The sequence below is a fragment of the Mus caroli genome, unplaced genomic scaffold (assembly GCF_978045245.1).
Source record: "Mus caroli unplaced genomic scaffold, Mus_caroli_1 scaffold_17, whole genome shotgun sequence".
NCBI classification, from domain to species: Eukaryota; Metazoa; Chordata; class Mammalia; order Rodentia; family Muridae; genus Mus; species Mus caroli.
This window is the reverse complement of record NW_028227272.1, coordinates 89,253,084-89,273,885: the sequence shown is the minus strand read 5'-3', so window position 1 is coordinate 89,273,885 and position 20,802 is coordinate 89,253,084. Positions and strand designations below refer to the sequence as shown.

The 20,802-nt window shown below is 49.3% G+C and overlaps 1 protein-coding gene across 2 annotated transcripts; it reads right to left on the bottom strand.

Annotated features, from left to right (window-relative positions):
- Nucleotides 1-1,377: 1,377 nt before the first annotated feature.
- Nucleotides 1,378-20,001, bottom strand: Smim11 (small integral membrane protein 11). 2 transcript variants are annotated; one of them, XM_021185268.3, is made up of 4 exons: nucleotides 19,922-20,001; nucleotides 15,709-15,818; nucleotides 10,381-10,549; nucleotides 1,378-2,910 (listed from the first exon to the last, which is right to left on the bottom strand). In XM_021185268.3, exons 2-3 carry the CDS (start codon nucleotides 15,718-15,720, stop codon nucleotides 10,394-10,396), a joined length of 168 nt encoding a protein of 55 aa, XP_021040927.1. In that variant the 5' UTR covers nucleotides 15,721-15,818; nucleotides 19,922-20,001; the 3' UTR covers nucleotides 1,378-2,910; nucleotides 10,381-10,393. The 2 variants fall into 2 exon arrangements, with proteins under 2 accessions (XP_021040927.1, XP_021040926.1); XM_021185267.3 differs by lacking the exon at nucleotides 1,378-2,910 and adding an exon at nucleotides 8,446-8,629.
- Nucleotides 20,002-20,802: the final 801 nt, after the last annotated feature.

The following is a 20,802-nucleotide window of genomic DNA, read 5'->3' as shown; positions in this document are numbered from 1 at the left end:
GAGGCCATGGAGGGATGTTCTTTACTGGCTTGCCTCCCCTGGCTTGCTCAGCCTGCTCTCTTATAGAACCCAAGACTACCAGCCCAGGGATGGTCCCACCCACAGGGGCCTTTCCCCCTTGATCACTAATTGAGAAAATGTCTTACAGTTGGATCTCATGGAGGCATTTCCTCAACTGAAGCTCCTTTCTCTGTGATAACTCAGCTGTGTCAAGTTGACACAAAAATAGCCAGTACAATTGACCCCTTGTCAACTTGACACACAAACACATCACTAGTAAGCCTCAACCCTTACATTCTTATTCATCCCCAAGATCTAAATAACTTTAAAAGTCCCACAGTCTTTACATATTCTTAAAATTTGAATCTCTTTAAAATATCCATCTCTTTTAACAATTAAAAGTCTCTTAACTGTGGGCTCCACTAAAACAGTTTCTTCCTTCAAGAGGGAAAATATCAGGGCACAGTCACAATCAAAGCAAAAATCAATCTCCAACTGTCCAACGTCTGGGATCCAACTCACGATCTTCTGGGCTCCTCCAAGGGCTTGGGTCACTTCTCCAGCCATGCCCTTTGTAGCACACACGTCGTCCTCTGGGCTCCAGATGCCTGTACTCCACTGCTGCTGCTGCTCTTGGTGGTCATCTCATGGTACTGGCATCTCCAAAACACTGCATGACCCCTTCAGTCCTGGGCCTTCAATTACAACTGAGGCTGCACCTTCACCAATGGCCTTCCATGGCCTCTCACAGTGCTTAGCCTCAGCTGCTCTGCATGACCCCTTCATGCCTTCAAAATCAGTACCACCTGGGTAACCCTTACACATTACCAAGTCCCGCTGCAGAAGGAGTACAACCTTGCCTATCTCTGGAACACAGCCTCTTTGTGCTTTCAGAAAACACTTCCCAGAAGATGTCACCTCAACGATGCTGGTCTCTTCTTAATCACCGCTAATTTCTTAGCTCCAGCTAACCAGCATCAATAGTCCCAGTAATGCAAAGTTTTTGCTTTAGTAGTTCTGGTATCTTGTTAATCACAGCTGATTCTTCAGCCCCAGCTAACAAGAACTACAAAATCTTCACAATAAAAACAACAATGGCCCTGAAGAGAGTCTTTAATTTTCCCTCTGAAATTTCACAAACCAGGCCTCCATCTTCTGCACTGTTCTCAGCATTATCTTCCAAGTTCCTACACAACATCTGACAGAGCTCTTAACAACGAATGGATCTTCAAGCCCAAAGTTCCAAAGTCCTTCCACAGTCCTCCCCAAAACATGGTCAGGTTGTCACAGGAATACCCCACTCTGCTGGTACCAATTTGTTTTAGTCAGGGTTTCTATTCCTGCACAAACATCATGACCAAGAAGCAAGTTGGGGAGGAAAGGGTTTATTCGGCTTACACTTCCATGCTGCTGTTCATCACCAAAGGAAGTCAGGACTGGAACTCAAACAGGTCAGGGAGCAGGAGCTGATGCAGAGGCCATGGAGGGATGTTCTTTACTGGCTTGCCTCCCCTGGCTTGCTCAGCCTGCTCTCTTATAGAACCCAAGACTACCAGCCCAGGGATGGTCCCACCCACAGGGGCCTTTCCCCCTTGATCACTAATTGAGAAAATGTCTTACAGTTGGATCTCATGGAGGCATTTCCTCAACTGAAGCTCCTTTCTCTGTGATAACTCAGCTGTGTCAAGTTGACACAAAAATAGCCAGTACAACTCCCTATGAGCCTATGGGGCTGCAGGATAAGAATCTTGGATTCTGATGCCAGCTCTCTGGTCGCTGGTTATGTCTATGCCTAAATGACCCAGTTACTCATTTAATTGCACAATTTAATTAACCTGATCCTCACAACAGTTGCCATGTAGGAGTAACTGGATCTGCATTATACAGTTGTGGAAACCTGGGGTGCAAAGCACCTGTGTGGGCTGCTGCTGTGCACAGGGCAGCTAAGACTCAAACACAGTTCGCAGCTGAGGTGCCACCCACACTGCCTTGTTTGTCACGTGTCCGAGGTAACCCCGCCAGGCAGCTGCTACCCTCAGTTTCCCCATTTGACAGACAAGGAAAGCTGAGAGGTGAATCAAGTCCACAGGTTGTCAGTTTGTAAGGACAAGCTTGTGCTCACAACCGCCATGCTTAGCTTGCTTCCTTCTCTCGTTTATGTCTTGTAAGAAAGTCAGTGGGGTAGCACCCAGCAGACTGGCCAGCGTCAGCTATGCACTGCAACAAGAGTGTATTTCAGCACAGAGTGGAGGGGAGGCAGGACACCCTATAAAGCATCGTGAGTGTGCAGAGCAGGATAAATAGCAACGGCATATCAATTGGGTATTAGATGACCAGGAAGGGCTAGCAGGAGTGATTCTCATCTAGAAGTAAAACAGGGTTTGGAGCCCTGATGCTTTGAAGCTTTGGGTAATGACAAGGAAAGCAAGCAAGAGGAAGTTCACTGTAACTGGTGCTCTGGCGGCACTAGCACGAGTGTGGAACGAGGCTTTATGGCACACAGACACTTCAGCAGAAAGTCACAGGGCACACTGAGCTTGGAAGCCAGTGGCCCCTGCTGGAATCCTGCTAGTGATGAGGCCTTGCATGAGCTGCCTTGCTTCCCTGAGCCCAGGGTAGCTCATCAGGACAACGGGTTGAAGGCCTTAAAATGGAGTCACACGTGCCCAAACCACCACATATGGCCGGCCTTTACTGAGAGCATAGAATGAAGCCTGTGTCAAGGCTGAGATCAGTGCAGATGTCCTCAGTTAAACTAATGTCACCACAGTCGTTGCCTCTTTATCATCTGAGGAGCAGACTTTATTCCCTGGCATTCACGGCCATCTGCAGCAGGCTGGGGGATTCACGTACTTGTCCTTGTGCGGGTGGGGCAGCCAGGCTGGAGAACAACTGGAGGCTGGAGGCTTTCTGGGAAGAAGCAAGTAAAAGGAAGGGTAGACATTGTCATGGACCAGTGCAGGGTTGAGCAACATCACTGCAGACGAGTGCTCTGGAGTAGCCTCTGTGGTGTTGGAGCTGTTTAGTCTCTCTGGCCTTTCTGGATCCAGCTACTATACCTCTTCCCAAGGGCCAGGGGAGATGTTTTGAGAAGGCAGTGGTCTAAAAATGATGCTTTCTTAGAACCAGCATGAGTGTGGATTAGATATAAATCACCCCGCCCTGTGATGTGGTACCTGGTCCCCAGCTGTGGCACTCTTTGGGGAAGTTGTAGGAAGCAAAGAGGCTCATTGTGGGGAATACGTTGAGGGCTACACCCCTGCCCTGGCCTGCCTCCAGTCCTTCCTCCATTGCTGGTGCTGACATTTGGGCAAGCTCCTGCCACCAATGGAGGGAGTGCTGTCCTAGCATGATGCCCTGAGCCCAAGCAAACCCTTCTTCTTATAGTGTTGCTCCTGGAAGGCACTTGGTCCTAGCATGAGAAATGTAAGGGGCATTCTATGCGAACAGAATCCTTGCCCTTTGGCTCTGCCCAACCCAGCTAGACAATCACACAAGCAGTGCCCACTTCTCTCGTGGGTGAATGATTTTCTCCCACATGGCAATTACTCTTTCCATACGCAGCAAGGCTCCGTTCAGACAACTACTGTGCTCAGGGCAGTGACTTTTATGCTCATTTTATAAACACAGAGGAGGCTGGGTTGGCGGCTGACACCTAGATACACACACAACCTGTGGTAGAAAGCTGGATGTCTCCGGCCTTTGTTACAGTGTGGCTGCTTCCTGTTCCTGTCCTTTATTCCCTCCCCCACCTGTTTCACCGCTTTCCTAACACCAGGTAAGAGAGAAAGAAGGATAGAGGGGAAGAGGAGTCAGGAAAATCTCTGAACCTAAGTTCTTTCCTTTTGTTTCTTCTTTGACCACTAATATACTGCAACCAACCTTTCTAAACGACCAGCAACCTTCCACCTTGCCTCTTGGGGTCCTAGCGTTTACGTACCCTCTGAAAAGTTCCCAGAATTCCAAACATCATGAAATCACAGAAACTATGTATAGCTGGCAAAACCACGCCTCTGCTAGAGCACGAGACAAATCATACTCAGCTGCTTCGGACAATCTGAAGGAGCCCCACACCCGGGATTAAAATGAAATCACGTTATAATTTTTAAAAAGAAACCAAAATTCCAGAGCTGTCACTACACCAGAATCCAAGACTTTCTACCAGGGAGCCCTGTGCCCATCTCTTCTTGGCTCCTCACACCAGGTGGCATTAGGTTAGGCCAGGAGTCCACAGAGATGTCATCAGACTGTCAGGTACTAACGTTAGAAGTGCATGTGATGGGGGCTGGAGAGATGGGTCAGCGGTTAAGAGCACGGACTGCTCTTCCAGAGGTCCTGAGTTCAAATTCCAGCAACCACATGGTGGCTCACAACCATCTGTAATGGGATCTGATGCCCTTTGCTGGGGTGTCTGAAGACAGCTACAGTGTACTCACATATAATAAATGAAGAAGAAAGAAAAAGAAAGAAGTGCACGTGGTGGACCTCAGGCACCAGGGCCCAGGGCCCTCGCTTTGTTGGGGGCACAAAGGTCTTTTCATCACAGATCACTAAGGGAAACTCCCCAACAATAAACTCAGAAGCTACGACAGCTGTTTAATGCTGGCCTCTAGTCTGACCTGTGGAGATCAGGTGTTCTCTGGCCCTTTCCCTCTCTTCCTTTCATCTTGGGCTTTGCAGGTCAGGGGTGTGTGTGAGATTAACAGGGGGCTGCCTGAGGGATGCTGGGGACTTCTCATGGGGGGAGCATGGTGACATCTTACGGACACCCAGGGGTAACTATGCTATTTCCTCACTGCGCCCAGCTGCGGACTCTGGCTGTGGGCTGCACCATCCTGTCTGCCTACTAACGTCTAGCCACTGCTTCCACAACTATTTAAAATACAGCTCCCCATGCCCAGGGTTCATTTACTGACGGCACCAGTGGGTGATTGCTCATCTCCCTCTAGCGGCAGAAGAGTGCACTTGCACAGTAAGAGAAGACAACATCCTGTTCTCAGGAAAGCACTGGGTTGAGCCCAGCCCTTGGGTCATCTGTATAGTGATCCAAGCAGACAGCCATAAGTTCTGCAAAGCCAAGGGGTAAGCTTTAAATCCCACGGCCCAGGAGGCTGTACTCTACATAAGCAGCTGCAGCCAGACCTGAAGTTAAGGTCAACGGATCTCTCTGTCTTGAATACAGGAGGAATTGATGGGCATGGTGGGAGGTGGTGTCCCCGGCCTTGAGTCTGAGGTTCAGCATGCTCAGAGCTGGCTGTGTCCTAACTCTGCAAAGTGAGTAGCAGACAGAGGTTTGAGAAGGGGTGGGGCCGCTGGCAGGAGGCCACATGGAGGGCTTAACTGAGACTTGAGACTTGCCTACAGTCCAGGGTCAGGTGTGAGCACCATCTAAGCAGAGCCAGAGGACCCAAAGCCTTGGCCTCTTCTCATCTCTGCTCCAGGCTAGCCCCAGGCCAGAGTGGGGTCATCGGAGAGGAAGTGGCTCCCAGGCAAAGGCTGGAGCACCCTCCTTGCGGGATGGGGAGTTCCAGGGAACACAGAATTTCACCTGTTTGATGTCTGCGCTCTGTGAGCTGAGGATCATTCTGTACTTAGCTCCCTGATGCTATGTGAACCCTCCCCTGGCTCCCACACGAGGACCATTCTGTACTTAGATCCCTGATGCTATGTGAACCCTCCCCTGGCTCCCACACGAGGACCATTCTGTACTTAGATCCCTGATGCTATGTGAACCCTCCCCTGGCTCCCACACGAGGACCATTCTGTACTAGCTCCCTGATGCTATGTGAACCCTCCCCTGGCTCCCACACGAGGACCATTCTGTACTTAGATCCCTGATGCTATGTGAACCCTCCCCTGGCTCCCACACGAGGACCATTCTGTACTTAGATCCCTGATGCTATGTGAACCCTCCCCTGGCTCCCACACAAGGACCATTCTGTACTTAGATCCCTGATGCTAAGTGAACCCTCCCCTGGTTCCCACACGAGGACCATTCTGTACTTAGCTCCCTGATGCTATGTGAACCCTCCCCTGGCTCCCACACGAGGACCATTCTGTACTTAGCTCCCTGATGCTATGTGAACCCTCCCCTGGCTCCCACACGAGGACCATTCTGTACTTAGCTCCCTGATGCTATGTGAACCCTCCCCTGGCTCCCACAGGAGGACCATTCTGTACTTAGCTCCCTGATGCTATGTGAACCCTCCCCTGGCTCCCACAGGAGGACCATTCTGTACTTAGCTCCCTGATGCTATGTGAGCCCTCCCCTGGCTCCCACAAGAGGACCATTCTGTACTTAGCTCCCTGATGCTATGTGAACCCTCCCCTGGCTCCCACACGAGGACCATTCTGTACTTAGCTCCCTGATGCTATGTGAACCCTCCCCTGGCTCGCACTCGAGGACCATTCTGTACTTAGCTCCCTGATGCTATGTGAACCCTCCCCTGGCTCCCACACGAGGACCATTCTGTACTTAGCTCCCTGATGCTATGTGAACCCTCCCCTGGCTCGCACACGAGGACCATTCTGTACTTAGATCCCTGATGCTATGTGAACCCTCCCCTGGCTCCCACACGAGGACCATTCTGTACTTAGATCCCTGATGCTAAGTGAACCCTCCCCTGGTTCCCACACGAGGACCATTCTGTACTTAGCTCCCTGATGCTATGTGAACCCTCCCCTGGCTCCCACACGAGGACCATTCTGTACTTAGCTCCCTGATGCTATGTGAACCCTCCCCTGGCTCCTACACGAGGACCATTCTGTACTTAGCTCCCTGATGCTATGTGAACCCTCCCCTGGCTCCCACACGAGGACCATTCTGTACTTAGCTCCCTGATGCTATGTGAACCCTCCCCTGGCTCCCACACGAGGACCATTCTGTACTTAGCTCCCTGATGCTATGTGAACCCTCCCCTGGCTCCCACAGGAGGACCATTCTGTACTTAGCTCCCTGATGTTATGTGAACCCTCCCCTGGTTCCCACACGAGGACCATTCTGTACTTAGCTCCCTGATGCTATGTGAACCCTCCCCTGGCTCCCACACGAGGACCATTCTGTACTTAGCTCCCTGATGCTATGTGAACCCTCCCCTGGCTCCCACACGAGGACCATTCTGTACTTAGCTCCGTGATGCTATGTGAACCCTCCCCTGGCTCCCACAGGAGGACCATTCTGTACTTAGCTCCCTGATGCTATGTGAACCCTCCCCTGGCTCCCACACGAGGACCATTCTGTACTAGCTCCCTGATGCTATGTGAACCCTCCCCTGGCTCCCACAGGAGGACCATTCTGAACTTAGCTCCCTGATGCTATGTGAACCCTCCCCTGGCTCCCACATGAGGACCATTCTGTACTTAGCTCCCTGATGCTATGTGAACCCTCCCCTGGCTCCCACACGAGGACCATTCTGTACTTAGATCCCTGATGCTATGTGAACCCTTCCCTGGCTCCCACACGAGGACCATTCTGTACTTAGCTCCCTGATGCTATGTGAACCCTCCCCTGGCTCCCACACGAGGACCATTCTGTACTTAGATCCCTGATGCTATGTGAACCCTCTCCTGGCTCCCACACAATGGTTGGGGCCATCCAGCAATCATAGTTAAAATTTTAATATAAGCAATTTCTTTAAAGTTCATGTTCTACGCTGTGGGCAAGGTGGCAGACAAGCTACACACTCCCAAAAACTTTCTGTGTGGCCATCTGCAGTGGGCCCCAGCACTTCCCAGCACACCAGGGCTGGTTCCCACCTCCTAACTTTCCATCCATGTGTGGACCTTGAGGTGAGAGAGTTAAGCCTCTAAGCACCTTGGTCTCTTAAGCACTGAGCAAGGAAGCTCACCATTGTTTCCTCTCAGATGGGAAAGTGTCAGAATGGTCCAGAAGTAGCTAGTAGCCCAGGCTAGCCTATGACTATCTGCAGTCCTCCAATCTCAGCCTCCTAGGATTACAGTTGTGAGCCACCATGCCTCTACAAGACTGATAGCTATGAGTTCTTTCTAGACTGAGCTACTGTGATATTCCATGGCTCTTACCCTCCCTTCAGGAACCCTCCTAGGCTGGCACAGGGTCCAGCCTTCTTGGTTCTGTCATAGACAAGCACAGAGCTTCCCTGATGTTACACAGTCAACATGGAAACAAGCTACACATGAAGAAGCATGCTGGCAAGTGGGGACATGCTGGCCCAGGCTTCTACTGATGCCCCCTTTGCTGAGGACTGTCCCCTACAGCAGTGTTACCGTTGATGTGGGCATGCACATGCACCCAGAACTTTATCATAACTCCACAACCAGAATGTGGCAGAGAAAGGAAGGCTTGAAAAAGTGTTCTCATAGCGTGTTCTGTGTTGGGGATGGGGTGGGGATGAGGGGGAGAGGAGGTAGATAGGAAGGGGGAGAGGGAGGGAAGGGGGATGGAGAGAGTGAGAGAGAATGCAGACAGCAGTTAAGAATAATGTACTTTATTTCAGTAAACAAAATACTGGTTCTTCTAAAAACGTATAAAAATCCACTCTGTCAATCATTTAAGTTAAAGGTCTAGGCCAGAGTGCGGTCCTCTTCTGTGACGTTTTTGTTCTCTCTTCTCTGCTGGAGTCCACCCAAGCTGACATTTAAATAGGAAAATCTAGAAAGGGAGACCACAGCAGTAAGGCTGGTGCTGAATAGAAAGGCTCGGGGCTTTGCATGCTCCACACCAACTGTGCTTGCGCTCTGAGACGCCAGGGGAGGCTACTCGGCCTGACCCACTAACCGGTGCATCTGGGTTTCCTCCTTTAGTGCAGGCTCTGGACAAGCTGCTAGCCTGACAGACAGGCTAGCTCCTGGGTCAGTTCTACGTGGCTGTGTGCACACCCACGCTTGTGTCCCTGGCTCAATGAAAGCATGGACATAACAGGCACCGACGAGCTCACACGTGATCTTCCCACCCTCCTCTCAGCTGACAGGCATCCTCTGCCTGCATCATAAACCTAGCCAACCCTTCAGCTCAGCTGTCTGCCCTCGGCATTTGAAACTGCTAATCACCCCCTCCTCCAATTAGCACTGAGGCTCAGCACTTCCTGGTGGTTTTGGTTTCCCATCAATAAGACAATTTTTGAAAGGCAAGACTCCACGGTGGTAAGTTACTCTGCCTGGAAAGTCTTCACTCTCTGAGGGCCAGCAGGTGGCGGCAAACATGGATGAGTAGCATACAACAGTGCTCCTATGGTCTCGGTATTGCACGTTTTGGAGGTGGCACAGTTGGGGAGTGAGTAAGGTGGTTCAGTTCCCAGATCTGTTCTTTCAGCTTGACGTCACCTTGGGGAGTTGTCAGGAGTACTGAGGCATGACATGCACAGTGAAACCCTTGCCCCAGTCTCGCTGTCACTAAGGAGCCTGCTTTACTCGACAGCCCAAGGAAGCTCCGGCTTTCAGAAGCATGGCATCAGGTGGGTAGTGCCGTGATGCCAGAGCCCGTTCCCACGGTGACCTGGAGCTGAGCAGACTATATAAAAATCACCTGTTGGATTTTCAAAGCACCGGCTGCCCAGACTGAACAGTGGACCCAGTGCCCTTTCCTGAGGCTGGGGCCTGGGAAGCTGTGCTCTTAACAAGCAACCCAGGAATCCACACAGCCATGTATAGAAATTCTGATGTTCAGCTGGGTTCTGGAATCAGAATCTAGAATCTAAAATCCTTGATCACCATATTTGAATCCTGATACTAAGAAAGGATTGGAGTTCAGTTTGATACTTTAAAATTTGCACACAAAAGTAAATAATCAGGTGTGTCTGTGGCAAGGCCTTAAGAAAAGCTCCCAGGACCCTTGAGTCCTCCATCCCACCCCATGCACACAGAGAGGCACCAGATGCAGTAATACACAAGCCCCAAGCTTGGGGAGGAGCTGCCAGAAAGGGCTGGCTAGGAACACAGGGGCATAAAGGTCTCCGTGATGCAGAAATGCCAAGAGAGCCCAGGGAGAGGACTGGAGACATGGGCAGGTGAGGTTTGGCCAGATGATGAACAGACTGGAAGGGATCATTTGCCAACAGGGAGCCAGACATCATCTGAAGATAGCAGGGCTCCTTAATTTGACCTGTGTCTCCATCTCCTCCTCCGCCAAACATGCATGTCTTAGTACATGGGCTTTTCTGGCCTGCAGCTGGAGTCAGGGTCCTAAGCCAACCCCTCCCACTAACAAGCACAACAGGCTTGGCGAAGAGGACTGATATTCTAAATGGTCAGAGTGGGGCTGAGGCTCTGGCTTTGCACCCTGGCTGCAGTGCCCATGTGCCCTCTTGCAGCACTTCAGACCAAGGATGTAGAGATCTCAGGGCACCACACCCTTGGTTGGGCACTGAAGCCCTCTGGAAAGGTTTTGTTTGCAAAGCCCAGTACCTCTAACGTCTCTTCAGCTCGCTTTCTTCTCTGACTGCTTCCTCTTCTCGGCTTGCAGTTTTCCTTCCAGGCTTCTCCTTTGGTACATTTTCACACCCGCAAAGGCCAGGCACAGGATCAGGGTTTTTGCTGCCAGGATATACAGCAGCAGGGGCACGTGTTCAAGAACCTCAAGGGAGAAAGACACAGGCTGATTGCTCTAGCAGTGATGAGGAGTCTCCGGTTCCTTCCTTTTGCAAATGTTACTGAGCACCTACAATGTTTCAGGCTGAGGCTAGACTCCTGGACCACAATGGTGTTCTAGTTAGCTTAACTGACAACTTGATACAATCTATAATCATCTGAGAGGAAAGTCTAGATTGGAGATGTCAGGAGCCATCTAGTATAGGCTAAGGCTAGCAGGTGGCCTTCCTGGAAGTGGCCCACCATTTTTGCATTGTCTGTGATGGGTGAGCTCAATGGCAAGGCCCAAAGAAACTTCACCTCAGGATTGCTTCTTGCAGCTGCTATGCCTTCCCTGTCATCATTAAATTAACATAGTAGTTCCTCGGCATTGGCTCACCCAATTGATCAGATTTCTGGCAGATCAACATAAGGATAAACTTTCATGAATTAATGCTGTTTAGATGAATTAATGATTCTATAGACTTCTTGATTTGATTCAAATTTTAGGAAGTTTTAAAAGAAGGTCTTAGTCACTTTGCTAGAAAGATGTAACAAAGTTAGAATCAAGAATGGAATGTACCCACCCTTCATAATAGTAAGTGAAGGCTGCATAATAAGAAATACAATGAGTTTTCATCGTCACACTAAAAAGAGAAATAAACTTGGGACAGATTTGTGTGTAAGGAAAAACATTTTAGTCCAAGGATAAAGTCACAGGTGTGCACTATGATAAGTCAAGGCCATGAAAAAGCTGTTGCTTTGAACTTATAATGAGCATATTATTATGAAATACTGCCTTGAACTTAATATCAACACCCCTCTGTAACTCCCATTTTATGATAACATTTTATCTTTGAGGTAATTTTCTAAGGAACTTTTTGTCTAAGGAGGTATAAAAAGACCAGAGAAAAGAGATACAGTTGTTGATTAAATGGTTTAGCTTGGGGAGCTCTGCCCCATCCATCCATCCATCCATCCAACCATCTATCCATCCATCCAAAGTGTATATGCCTGTTTGTCTATATGTACATGTATAGGTATATGTGTGTATGTATGTAAGCATGCACAAACACTTGTTGTTTGTGACAGACAATCAAGCCTGGCCAGAGTGTGTCTGTGCAGTGTATAAAGCATTTAATTCTTTTCTTTTCCTTCCTCTCTGGTTCACAAAGAGTTAACCAGCCTAGCCAGAGAGGCTTCTGGCTGCCTGGCCAGAGAGGGGAGTGATGGTGATGGTTTTTTTATTAAATGCCCCCGCTGCTAGGCAACAGTGTTAATCACCCAAGCCAGTGCTTTTTAACCACAGAATAAGCAAGAAAGTTTTTAGGATGTTTTCAGAAGTTATCAGCAAACACTAAGTATAAAGAGCTGCACCCAGCCCCATGGAAGGGACAGGCAGTCCTGACTGAACAGATGAGGACTCTAACTACGGAGAGGTGGCTGACTGGTGAGGAGAAAGCAGGATGTACCGGACTCTCCATCGCTGAATTTCCCAGTAACACATCTTGTCCTTCCACCTGAATCTGGTTTACAATTTAGTCCGGCAAGTCAGCTACAACTCCGCTGAGCTCAGTACCTTAGAAACTATCTAACTATTAGGAACGGCTATCTGAGGATTTCCGAGGAAGGCTGCCCTGTGGCAGGATAATAGAGTGAATAAGAGAGTGAGGAAGAAGATACACTCTAGTTGTTTAATTTAACTAAGACGGTAACTAGGTCCACTTTCAGCCACTACTGAAGAGTGAGGATCACACAGCTTAGGTGCAGTGGAGGATCGGAACGATGTCAGAACAAACAACATGATGGGCATGTATCCTGATGACAGGACCTGTCACGAGGCTGCTCCTGAGCGCTACTGGCCAAGCTTGACTCCACACTCACAATCTAGCTGATGGGGAATGTGAGCATTGCCACATAAGCCTCCTTCCGTGCCCAGGCTGCTCAAGGCTGAGACTGCCTCAGATCTCCACAGGGTACTGTCTCATCCCCACAGATATCTCCTGGGGTCCTCGCAAGATGCAGCCAATGTCACAGGCCTTGGTTCTCCATGGTACAAGCCTCAGTCAGCTTTAGCAGGGGCAGGGATGTGTTCTCTAATCAGGAGGGGAGAAAACAAACTGAAAAGGAATTACAGCTGACAGACACGGCTAGGTGGTTCCATTATTTACTTTAAGGGGACCAGAGAGGCAAGAGTTTCCAGGCCGGAGGGCAGGGGTGGGGGAGTGATGCCAGCAGAGGGCAGCAACACTGAAGAATTAAAGAGTCTGCCCCACTCTGTGCCCCGTCCGGGGCAGAAACTGGCTTCAGCTGGCCTCAATTTCTCGATCATCTCCTCTTATCCTTTGTTCTGGCTGGTTTTGTGTGTCAACTTGACACAGCTGGAGTTATCACAGAGAAAGGAGCTTCAGTTGAGGAAATGCCTCCATGGGATCCAGCTGTGGGGCATTTTCTCAATTAGTGATCAAGGGGGAAAGGTCCCTTGTGGGTGGGACCATCTCTGGGCTGGTAGTCTTGGTTCTATAAGAGAGCAGGGTGAGCAAGCCAGGGGAAGCAAGCCAGTAAAGAACATCCCTCCACGGCCTCTGCATCAGCTCCTGCTTCCTGACCTGTTTGAGTTCCAGTCCTGACTTCCTTGGTGATAAACAGCAATGTGGAAGAGTAAGCTGAATAAACCCTTTCCTCCCCAACTTGCTTCTTGGTCATGATGTTTGTGCAGGCATAGAAACCCTGACTAAGACATCCTTTAAGCTCCTTTTATCTCTCAAAATATGCAGACCTGTAAGGGAGGAAATGACTACTGCTGGAATAGGTGAGATCAACTGTGTATGTGAGTGCATGAGGTCATGTGTGTGTGCCTGTGTGCCAGTATGTATGTACATATGTTTATGTGAGTGGGGGTGTGTGCATTCATTCATATGAATGTGCATGCATGTGTGCACACACTTGTATGTATATGTGTACACATGCTTATGTGTGTAGTGGGTATGTGTGTGTATGTGCTTATGTGCACCTGTGTGCGTGTACGTGTGTTCATGTGTGTGTGTGTATGTGTGTGTTCAAACATGTGTTCATGTGCATGAGTGTGTAACTGTATTATGTATGTGTGCATGTATGTGCATGTGTGTACATGCGAGTGCAAGCATGCATGCATGTGTGCACATGTGCTCATGTGTGCGTGTGACTGCATATGTTATGTGTGCTGGTCCACATGCTTGTGCCTGCATGAGCATTGTTTTTCTTACTTGTCACTGAACATGGAGCTCAGCTCACGATTTCAGCTACACTGGCTGGCTAGCAAGCTCCTAGGATCTGCCTGACATCAGCCGCCCTGTGTAGTCAAAAGGCTAGCCCTGAACTCTCTCTCCACCTAGCTTTACCTGGCTCTATCTCTACCTGATCCTTCCGTCTCTACTTCCCACCTTCTGGCATTATAGGTGTGCACCTGGCTAATCAGCTGGTCTTTTAACCAACGCCCCCCACCTTACCTCTAGGCTTTCGGGCTTTTAAATGAATGAGCCCCGCCCTTTCCCTTGCTCTTACTGGCTAGTGGGCTATGTATGCCCTGCCTGCCCCCAAACTTGGTTCTGACAGCTAAATCTGACTGACAGTTTATAGGAATCTCTTTCATTCATTTCCCAAGCAGTTCAACTTCTCCTTGGTGCTCCTGTGGTAATGACTTTTGAAAGGTGGTTTCCATGAAAACCGAGTTGAATTCTTTGAGAGAATCAAGTGTGGCTAGGAAAAAATCCCAATGCTCTTGGCAAACAGCTGGATGAGATGATGGATGAGGACCAGGAAAACCAGGAAAACTGGAAGTTCTGTAAGATCTCAGTCCACTCTCCTCGCCTCAGGCTTGTGCATCAAAGTCATAAACGGACACGTGGAGGACGAAGTCTGAGAGCGAGTGCAGCGAGGTGGGATGCTAGCGAGAGCCTCTTCTAGGATATGGGACAGACTTGTGTCCTCGCACAGCAGAAAGTGGGCTAGGCAGCTCTTTGGGGTCTGTTCTGTAAGGGCACTCAATGCTTTACTGACTTTTCTGTCACTGTGATAAAGCACCCGATAAGAGCCAATTTAGGAAGGAATATATTGTGGTTCCCACAACGGAGACAGGCCACCACAGGCTCTGGTCCCATGCGAGAGGGAGCCACACGGCCAGAGGTTCCACCTCTAAATACCATCATACTGCCTGAGCCATGCTACAACAGATTTGAGAGGCACCAGCATTCACCTGTTACATTGACTTCAAGGAAACAAAAGCGAGGTTGGCTAAGGGACGCTTTAAAGGCCTGATTTTTGCAGAACAGTGAGACAGTCTGAGGTTAGGGGAGGCACACTCAGAGAAAGGCCCCGCCTTCCTCTGGCAGTCTGCAGAACAAATGCAAATTCACACGTCTTACCCGTTGGAAACATTAAATGTGATTATCAAGGCATGGGTGTGAGTAGGGGGTATGGGGAGTAAGGGACATTCACAGGAGTGGGAAGAGATGATGAGAGCCAGGACTGAGGACCATCAGATGCTATACGGATATGACATTGTTGGAGAACAGATTCAATTCACTAAAAATTATCACTCTACTGTACAGAGTATCTACTCCACTGATACAGAGTATCTACTCCACTGATGCAGAGTATCCACTCCACTGATACAGAGTATCTACTCCACTGATGCAGAGTATCCACTCCACTGATGCAGAGTATCCACTCCACTGATGCAGAGTATCCACTCCACTGATGCAGAGTATCCACTCCACTGATGCAGAGTATCCACTCCACTGATGCAGAGTATCTACTCTATTGTTGCTCTTACCATCTTCAAGGCTATGATGTGTGTTAACCCCTGGTGGTGCTACCATGAACTGCAGTGAACCTTCAGAGAGTGGGGCCTTATGGGAGGTTCTCAGGTCACTGGAATTATGTCGGCAGAGGTTTAAGGGACTCTGGTCTATCCTTCCGCTTTGCTTACTGGGTTCTGAAGTGAGAAGTCTTACCTGCTTCTATTCTCCCCCAAATGCCATCTGTCACCCCCCACCACACATTTACAGCAAGGCTGGACTTTCCAGATCCCATGAACTCAGGTGTTCCCCTAGTGTGACAGATATCCTATGTGGAAAGACAAAAACAAAACAAAAACCAGACTATACTTTTAAAAACTAGTCTCACCTTCCAGTTCATGGCGGGCCAGCTGTGATTCACTTCTGACCGATGGACCTGTTACACACAGGCATGAGAGGCAGCTGGAAGGCCGGGCCCAAGGAGCTGGAAGTTCTGATCTAGGGAGAGAGAGAGAGAGAGACAGAACTTCAATGCAGAGCCTGCAGGGTGGACCACAATAGGAAGTCTTTGATAGGGAGAGGCCTGTGAACAGAGAGCGAGCAGAGGAGGGTGGGGGTCTCTGCACAAGGTGACCCCGTTCCTTCCTCGTGGCTCTCTGCAGCTCCCTGCATGGTGCTGCTGCTGAAGCATCTGTTCTCAACTGACTCCTCTGTGCTCTTAAAGCCCACACTCACCAAAGCTCCTACCCGTCTCCTGGCACGAAGACAAGCTAGTTTGGGGACGAAGGGCCTTCTGGACACTAACTGTGCTTGTCCTGGCTTAAAATAAAAACAAACCAAAAACTATCTGGAGGGAAAGGATGACAGGGGGAAAAGGGGGGGGGGGAGAAAAAAATACAAAAACACAAAAAATCCTGTCCTGAGAGCTAGGGACAGTGCAGAGACAGCCAGAGAACAGACGCTCTGCACAGTCTTCTGTCTCATTAGCTATGACACCTGCCTCCACAGCCAGAACACGGGTGATCTGGATGAAGCATCTGCACATGACACTGGCAACCAGCTGGTGCCCTGCTAGTTCTGAAACTTGACTTTATAGGAAGTTGTCACAGCCTGACTCCACTGTGCTGTCTGTGCTAATGTGCTTAGATGAGCTAAGCCAGTGAGTCTCCATTTTACCCCCCTTTACTTTAAAGGGGGAAGTCATAGGGCATAAGGACTGTGCTCAGGGTCCTCTGGTGTGTGACCAGAATCCGAACCCACCTAGGACCAAAAGTCTCTGATCCAAATGGATGTCTCTGGGTTCTTGGTACTGTATTTAAAAAATTGAAGGTGGACACAGGTCAGAAAGTGACAAGGAATTTTGTTCAGAAGCACAGACGTGGTACAGGCCAGGTACTCTACAAGAGGCCAACAGGCACCTTAAGCTGGAGTTGACCAGCCTGTAGCTTCCTTTTGTGGGTTTAGGAGGGGGTAGAAGCTGACTGTTATCAGTGGGGTGTCCTTAAGTTCTAATCGATATGGGCTATGTAAGCTTTAGTTCACATCCTTTCCCACAATGCATTTCAATTTAATCCTATCTGCTCCCAATTACACATAGCCAAAAGAGGGCAAATAGGGATTTTCCCCCTCCCTAACTGTTCATTTTAAGGTCACAGTTTGCCTTACTATGCATGCACCCCAGTATATGTTGGATCTAGCCATGATGCCTAGTTTCAGGATATGTTTGGTCACCAAAAGGACTTACTGAGGGTCATTGCTAAGGAGCTACAGTTTGGAGTGCCCACAAGCCTCTGTTTAAAGAGGGGTGTGCATGCAGCTCCACATGGGTGTGGGGGAGATCCCGGCTTGCTTTACTGGGAAAGCACTGTGTAGCTCAATCAAGCAGACCCCCAGGTTTCCCTCCCCCTTGCCTATCTTACATCCAGTCAGCCAGGTCTGGGAGCTTCAGCCTCAGCAAGTCACCTGGGTACAGACGGGCTGCTTCCAACTCACTTTCCTTCATAAAAACTTAAGACTAGAGTTAGAAATGCAACGGGAAATGCCACACACCTTTAGAATGGGTTTCCTTAAGGAAAGCTCATGGGAGATGGTGTAGAAAAACATTTCCAGGTGTAAAAGTATCTAGTATATAAAATTCAGATCTCAGTCTATTTCAAGGTTACAGAACTTTGAAAACCAGCTAGCTATTGGCGCAAGATAACCAAGCTTTGCCTTTGACTTGTGCAAAGTCAGATAAACCAAGAAGCATATGATTCAAAGCCCTATTTAAATGCGATAGCGGTGGTTGAAGGTGCCCACTACCTGCAAGCGTTTGCCTTTAAATAGCAGCAGATTCCAACCTATCTTGGAAAAAATGAGCTCTTTGCATGTTAGAACCTGCTGCTGGAATTTACACCTTGAACGTCTAGTAATCTTAGGGATTAGCCATACTGTATATTAAAACAAAAATTTTTTTATTCTTATAATTCCTTCTTAATTGAGTTGTATACATATTATATGGTAGACGATTTAACTGTTTCCCACAAGTCACCTCTGTGAATTGATTTGTCCAGGACACTGACTCCCAAGGTCAAGGGAAACTAATGGGCCCAAGATGCTTACAAGAGGAAATAAATGAAAGAAAATACCCCGGGGTCTGGAGGTCTGGCAAACACATTACACTTAGCAGCAATGTGACCTTGGCCTCTCAAAGCCTTCTTCATCAGTAAATTCTCCTTCAGAAGATGGCCAGTAATCGCTAAGAAGCATGAGTAGCACACAGAAAGCATTATTGTCTTGATAATGTCTCTCCTTTGCTATGGTCCTCAGATAACAAACAGCAATAGGGCGGGATGTAGTCAGGACAAGATGCCAGGCACGGGATAAAGAATAAGGGCAAGAAGAAGGAGGACAGGACTCTACTCCAGGTGGCAGTAAGGGCTGAGCACGTGACCTGGGAAAGCCATGCGGCTCCTGAGCCAAAGTGCTCTTGGGATATCAGGGTCCAAGGAGTGAGTCTCCCACTCTGGGATTCACAACTCTCTGCTCTGTCTAATGTCACAGGACCTGATGCCAAAAAGACTAGCAAAACTTGAGTGTTACGAGGTAAGGTCTCTGAGAAGGAAGCTGGGGGCTGTGGGTGTGGCTGAGCCAGAGTGCTAACACAAAGCTCTGGGTTCAGCCCAAATAACTCACAACCCAACCTTGGTGGTACAAGACTGTAACCCTAGCACTTGGGAGGTGGAGGTCAGGGGATGGGAGTTCAAGGTCATCCAAGGCTACAGAGAAAGACTGAGCTGGAGGCCAATCTCAGACGCACAGAATCCTGCCAAGGAAGGAGAAAGAGAAGAAAAAAAGAAGAGGAAGAGAAGGAGGAAGTAAAAGCAAAGGGGAATCTGTACTGCTATGGAGTGGGTGGGGTGGGTAGAGGAGAGCAAAGGGCCCAGAGCAGCCCCGTTCATTTTCACCCACTGCTTTAAATTTCACGGCAGCTTGCAAGCTTTCTGCAAACGGGGACAACCAAGAAAGCTAAACATAGCAGTGAGCTGTCTCCTCTGATATCACGGACTCCTGGCGCCATTCAGAAGCAAGCAGCAGCTGGCAGCAGAGGGTGAGCCAAAGCCACTGGGGTAAGGACAGCTGGAGGCCATTAAAATATACGAAACGCAGGGAGCTATCCAGGCTTAACCCTTCACGACAGAAAATAAAACTGTTTGTAGTTTTGATCTTTATTGCAAAGGATCCTGCCAGGTTTTATTCTAGAAACAAAGAAGACAATTCACTTTGATTACACCAATTGAAACGACCTGGACAATAGTCTGCTCACAAGCTCCGTGTGCTCCTTGGCAGGGCTAACAGAGTCGAGGGTGCACCTATCTCAGCACATCTCCAAATTTCAAGGCTTTGGGGAGCCTGTGAGTTATGGTGCACCTCCCTACTAGCTGAAACGACACGCCTTATTTAAGCAACTCTGGCGCCTTTCCGTGTGCTCCTTGGCAGGGCTAATAGAATCGAGGGTGCACCTATCTCACCATATAACACACTCACCTATCCTAGCAGCTTGTGTGAACTGTCTGAAGCCGTTTTCACTCCCAGTTTCTACCCCATTCACTCCAATTCCTCAGCCAACCATTTAAAGTATCCGTAGGTTCAAATCGCCATGGCCCCCTGGACCTCACTTAGCCCGCTCAGCACAGGCCTTGGTTTTCAAGAAATCCAGAAGGACCTTATCCAGGTGGCCAGATTCCAAATTTCAAGGCTTTGGGGAGCCTGTGAGTTATGGTGCACCTCCCTACTAGCTGAAATGACAGGCCTTATTTAAGCAACTTTGGCGCCTTTGCGATCTGGGGCACCACAGGATCAAATGGGGCTTTGCTCTCCCTGGATACTTGGGAGTGCCCAGCCCCAGGTTCTCGCCCCCAGGCATTCCCTCCACGGGGGTGGGGGGTGGGTAGAAGGCCAGGAATTATCATCGCTCCCTCCCTGCGTCACCAAAACAAGGCGACAAGATTATTAGAGTTCCCATGGGCTATGTGGCCGTAGGCAGCAAGTGTCATCATGGGAGAAACACGAACACGGGATGACCGAGGGATCCCCAGCGCCCCAAAGACTCACACACTTACATTCGGGGCGGCGGGGCCTCCTCGCTTGCTGCTCACAAACCACGACTCCCACAATCCCGTCGTGAAAACTACAAGTCCCGAAATGCACCGCTCGGAACGGAAGCGCCGTCTTGAAAGGCACCACTTGATACGCAGGCGCAGTGGCTTTAGGGCGCCCGCAGATTCGCTAGGGTTAAGGAGCGTGTTGCGACAAGCGCAGGCGCTATGGGCGTCAGGCCAGTTGCGCAGGAATCTGAGGCTACTGCAGAAATCCAAATAGGAACCCTGAGGGTGGTCCGCAGGGGTTAGGGTACTGCCTGGGACCCTTTGTTCATGTCCACTGGTCGTTGACTCCTGTTCTATACAGCGGAAGACAATAGGTCCCAGGTTTTTTGTTTTGTTTTCCAGGCTTAGCATTCCTCCAAGGGGACAGAACAACAAGAATGCATCCCGGTTGAGATAACCGATAGATACCCTGACTTTAGGTTCCCAGTTTCATTTCTAGCCAGTGAATCCCCAAAGTGCCGGGTGGGGAGACACAGACAGCAGCCCTGTCCAAGGCTCTGGAGAGGGAAAGTTCTCACTGAGCCCTCCACCCTCTTCTGTGGAGGTGGGAGCGGATGCCCGGTGCTGACACTAATTGCGGGGTGAATACTTGGACCCAAGAAAGTTAGCTTCAGATCTCATCATGCCTCTTTGTGGAGATGAAGTTGAAAATGTTAGCGTGCAGAGGGTTTCACAGACCTGGTTGTGCCAACAAGAGAATATCACATTGAGACTATCGTTTAATTTAATTCTACAAGGCCTATAAAAGGACACACTATAATTGTAATATTTCACAAATGATGAAACGGAAACACAAAGGATTTTTTTCTTTTCCGAGGCTGAGGCCAGCTCGTGCC